The sequence below is a fragment of the Notothenia rossii genome, assembly GCF_949606895.1.
Source record: "Notothenia rossii genome assembly, chromosome: 8".
Lineage (NCBI taxonomy): Eukaryota > Metazoa > Chordata > Actinopteri > Perciformes > Nototheniidae > Notothenia > Notothenia rossii.
In genome coordinates this window covers 83524032-83528408 of record NC_136906.1, presented here as the reverse complement: position 1 = coordinate 83528408, position 4377 = coordinate 83524032, and the positions used below count along the sequence as shown (strand labels likewise).

Genomic DNA, 4377 nt, shown 5'->3' with positions numbered 1-4377 from the left:
GGCTTTGTGAAGAAGCAGCCTGTGTCCAACAATCTACGGGTTATACCCTAAATTATGACGTGCCGACTCGTCGCTCCTCCAAGATGCGAGTTGGCGTGTGTGTGTGTGTGTGTGTGTGTATATATAAATAGGCCAATAATTCATTTTTTTTAATCTCGATTAATTGCGTTATGGTCAAAATTAAATAATTAATTCAAAAGTAGTGTATTGCTCAATTTTATTTAAAAGTACTGCTTTATGAACAAAAGTACAATAACATTTGGTTTGCAAACACTTTAAACAATAAGGTGCTTTTTAACAGCAGTATTCCCTTTGCACAGCAGCAGTTAAAATGTGTATTGTAAATCTTAAACATTAATTGATGAAATCAAATATAAAACCAAAGCTATTTGCCACTGCCAGGGCGTTAACGTGTTATCTAGAAAACAGTTCCCCTCCGAGTCCAGTGGTTACAAATAACCTCCTATCAGCTCCGTCTGAAGAGATGTGAAATGTCCTTCCTCTAGTGATGGCAGTTTGACACTGAAGCTTCGATGCGTGCTTCAAACCCTGGACTTCCTATTCCAAAGAAGCAGTTCTTTGAAGCTTGCTTCAAATCACGTGACATGACGTCCGAAGCAGCAACCGCTTCATTTCCTGAATGAATCAACTCACTGGTTCGCCGTCCAATCAGGTGATTCAATGCACTGCCTCGTCTCGATTCTGCAGGTGACAGGTTGAAACCGTTTCGAATTTGAGCGCTTCAACACTTTTTAAAACCGCTCTAAACAATGCGCAATGTGTGGGTTATTGTCGTAGTTTGCGTTGTTGTTGGTATTGCATTTGAATTGGATCATTATAGAGCAAGCCAGGAAGAAAGAAGGGTCGTTCTGGCTCGGGAAACACTTCAAAATGTGGAGAAGTTGTGAACAAAAGACAATTATCAGTATTAAAAAAGAAAAAAAAGTTAATCAGTTTAAAGAATAGATAGCCCTGTGGATAGAGCCGGCGGCCCGCATGCAGCGACGACCTCCGCAACTGGTTCAAATCCCAGAATGGATGAACTTTTAATCATTGCCCGCTTTTCAACTTTATTACTGTAACTGATAAAAGACCCTCGCCGGACAAACAATGCCTTTAGACAAATACAAAATAAAAAGAATAATTACCTCAAAGATCTTTCAGTGTTCCCCATCATCACACAATCACCCCCCGCCATCATCACACAATCACCCCCCGCCATCATCACACAATCAGCCCCCGCCATCATTAGACAAGCACCCCCCACCATCATCACACAATCACCCCCCGCCATCATCACACAATCACCCCCCGCCATCATCATCACACAATCACCCCCTGCCATCATCACACAATCACCCCCCGCCATCATCACCCCCCGCCATATTCACACAATCACCCCCCGCCATCATCACACAATCAGCCCCCGCCATCATTAGACAAGCACCCCCCGCCATCATCACACAATCACCCCCCGCCATCATCACACAATCACCCCCCGCCATCATCATCACACAATCACCCCCTGCCATCATCACACAATCACCCCCCGCCATCATTACACAATCACCCCCTGCCATCATCACACAATCACCCCCCGCCATCATCACACAATCACCCCCTGCCATATTCACACAATCACCCCCTGCCATCATTAGACAACGTCCCAACGCTCCTCTCAATAACCCAACACACACAATTATCAATCTTTAATTGCAAATAGAACATGATATTCAGTGTGTGTGTGTGTGTGTGTATCGAATATGTTTCAAGGCAATGATACGTTAAACCCACAGCAGCCTTGCACTTCGCCAGGAGAGGTCGCTGTAACTGAAACTTCGAGAAATGAACCTATTTCCCACACAATTGTCCAAGTGGTTCGACGCTTCATTCAAAGCTTCATTTGCCCATCACTACCTTCCTCCATGTTTCTGTCCCCGCCACTTCTTTCTGTTTCCATGTGAGCACTGAGGCAGTCCTGCCCCTATGCCATACTTGCCAACCCTCTCGATTTTCGCGGGAGACTCCCGATTTCATAGCCCTCTCCCGGTTTCCTCCCGGGGTAATATTTCTCCCGATTTCTGACTAAATCAGATTTACACACGACTGTTTCCACTGGGACTTTATTACAGCTACACCATTGTTTGGTTTCCATGGTAGTGTGTCCCTTTAGTAGCGTGCGCAACTAGATAGTCACAGAACAACAATCGACAACTCGACCCTCTGCTCACTCCTTTCCTGGTCCAGCCCACACTTGCTCCATCAAGGATGGTGCTACAAGCCGCAAGGCAGTGCATTCAGAACTACAATAAGCATGTTAATGTTGATCTCCGGCGATCCACTAGCACCCCCCCCCCCACACCTCTCAATGTTGGCAAGTATGCCCTATGCTCTCATTGGTTGAGACGCGTGATGACGCCCATTCTAAGCCAATACTGATCAACATTTCCCCCCCCCCCCGTGACCCATGGTCTGTCTGTGTGTTCAGAGAGCAACGGACTTTCAAAATAACAAAAAGAAAACTGTTGCTCAGCCCTAATATATTCACAAAGAAACGCAGTGTGTGTAAATACACACTGTATGATATGAGTGGAGGGCCTCTCTGATTGGCCCTCTAAGTGTCGATGAGTGGAGGGCCTCTCTGATTGGCCCTCTAAGTGTCGATGAGTGGAGGGCCTCTCTGATTGGTGGGCTTGTGCGCATTGTGGCGGCTACAGAGCAAGGCAAGGCAGACAGGAAGTACGCAGTATCCCACGGCTCGAGGGTCGGCTCTCGTGCAGGAGAACAGGAAGAGGAAGAGCTGCAGGTACGGGAGCAGGAAGAGCGACGCCCACATCCAGACAGGAAGTGGAGGCAGACGAGCACCGAAGCTCTGAGACCAGCTGATCGGGGGTGCAGTGGACGGGCTGCCAGCCCCCCTCTCAACGAGCTCCAAACTGAAGCTCTGCACCTCAAAGACGTAGTAAACCAAGATGGCGCTGAGCAGCAGGAAGAGCAACACGCCCAACCAACCCATCCGCTGACGGAAGTTCATCATCCTCCATTCTGAGGAGAGAGACAGAGGAGATCATCATCATCATCATCATCATCATCATCATCATCATCATCATCATCCTCCTCCTCCTCCATTCTGAGGAGAGAGAGAGATCATCATCATTAACATCATCATCATCATCCTCCATTCTGGAGTCTTATAACTCTTTATTATGACTCTTCATTAGTTAACCCTTCCGGCTCAGCATTACTGTGTTTACAGTCTGATGTCTGACAGCAGACCTCCATCTTGAAATGTTTGTTTACACACACATTTTGCATGATAGCAGCATGATAGCAGCCTGCTAGCTGCCTGTTCACATGATAGCAGCATGATAGTAGCCTGCTAGCTGCCTGTTAGCATGATAGCAGCATGATAACAGCCTGCTAGCTGCCTGTTCACATGATAGCAGCCTGCTAGCTGCCTGTTAGCATGATGGCAGCATGATAACAGCCTGCTAGCTGCCTGTTCACATGATAGCAGCATGATAGTAGCCTGTTAGCTGCCTGTTAGCATGATAGCAGCCTGTTAGCAGCCTGCTAGCTGCCTGTTAGCATGATAGCAGCATGATAGTAGCCTGTTAGCTGCCTGTTAGCATGATAGCAGCCTGTTAGCAGCCTGCTAGCTGCCTGTTAGCATGATAGCAGCATGATAGCAGCCTGCTAGCTGCCTGCTAGCTGCCTTTTAGCTGTCTGTTAGCAGCCTGTTAGCTGCCTGTTAGCTGCCTGTTAGCTGCCTGTTAGCTGCCTGTTAGCTGCCTGCTAGCTGCCTGCTAGCTGCCTGCTAGCTGCCTGTTAGCAGCCTGTTAGCAGCCTGTTAGCACCCAGTTAGCACGGTAGCAGCCTGTTAACTGCCTGTTAGCAGCCTGTTAACTGCCTGTTAGCTGCCTGTTAGCACGGTAGCTGCCTGTTAGCTGCCTGTTAGCTGCCTGTTAGCAGCCTGCTAGCTGCCTGATAGCTGCCTGTTAGCTGCCTGTTAGCAGCCTGCTAGCTGCCTGTTAGCACCCAGTTAGCACGGTAGCAGCCTGTTAACTGCCTGTTAGCTGCCTATTAGCATGATAGCAGCCTGTTACCTGTCGGCCCTTACCTTCCTCTGCTCTAGTTCCTTCAGATTAAAATGCTGGCTGCTCGTCCTGAGGCTGTCGGTGCAGAGCATTGGAAAGTCCCCTCCGTCCCCTCCTCCTCTTCCTGTGTTTCCTGTGATAAAGTGCAGAGCGCCCCCTGCTGTAGTGGAGTGTGAAACACGAGCAGTCCCTGTATTACTTTACATAATATGGGAAATATAATCATAATTAAAGCACAGTAATTATTATTAAAGCTAAAAAACAATTAGTAAAAACTCAA

At 47.7% G+C, this 4377-nt stretch overlaps 1 protein-coding gene across 3 annotated transcripts; it reads right to left on the bottom strand.

Moving 5' to 3' along the window:
• Nucleotides 1-1694: 1694 nt before the first annotated feature.
• On the bottom strand, nucleotides 1695-4288 carry tmem251 (transmembrane protein 251). Of its 3 annotated transcripts, XM_079641900.1 has the most exons (3): nucleotides 4121-4288; nucleotides 2677-3045; nucleotides 1695-2637 (listed from the first exon to the last, which is right to left on the bottom strand). In XM_079641900.1, the coding sequence occupies exons 2-3, from the start codon at nucleotides 3035-3037 to the stop codon at nucleotides 2615-2617; spliced, it is 384 nt and encodes a 127-aa protein (XP_079498026.1). In that variant the 5' UTR covers nucleotides 3038-3045; nucleotides 4121-4288; the 3' UTR covers nucleotides 1695-2614. The 3 variants fall into 3 exon arrangements, with proteins under 3 accessions (XP_079498026.1, XP_079498025.1, XP_079498024.1); XM_079641899.1 differs by having other exon boundaries at nucleotides 1695-3130; XM_079641898.1 differs by having other exon boundaries at nucleotides 1695-3045.
• Nucleotides 4289-4377: the final 89 nt, after the last annotated feature.

What these genes read in the sequence shown, in the direction of transcription:
- tmem251 (XM_079641899.1), bottom strand. Translation starts at nt 3,037, where the DNA reads ATGATGAACTTCCGTCAGCGGATGGGTTGGTTGGGCGTGTTGCTCTTC.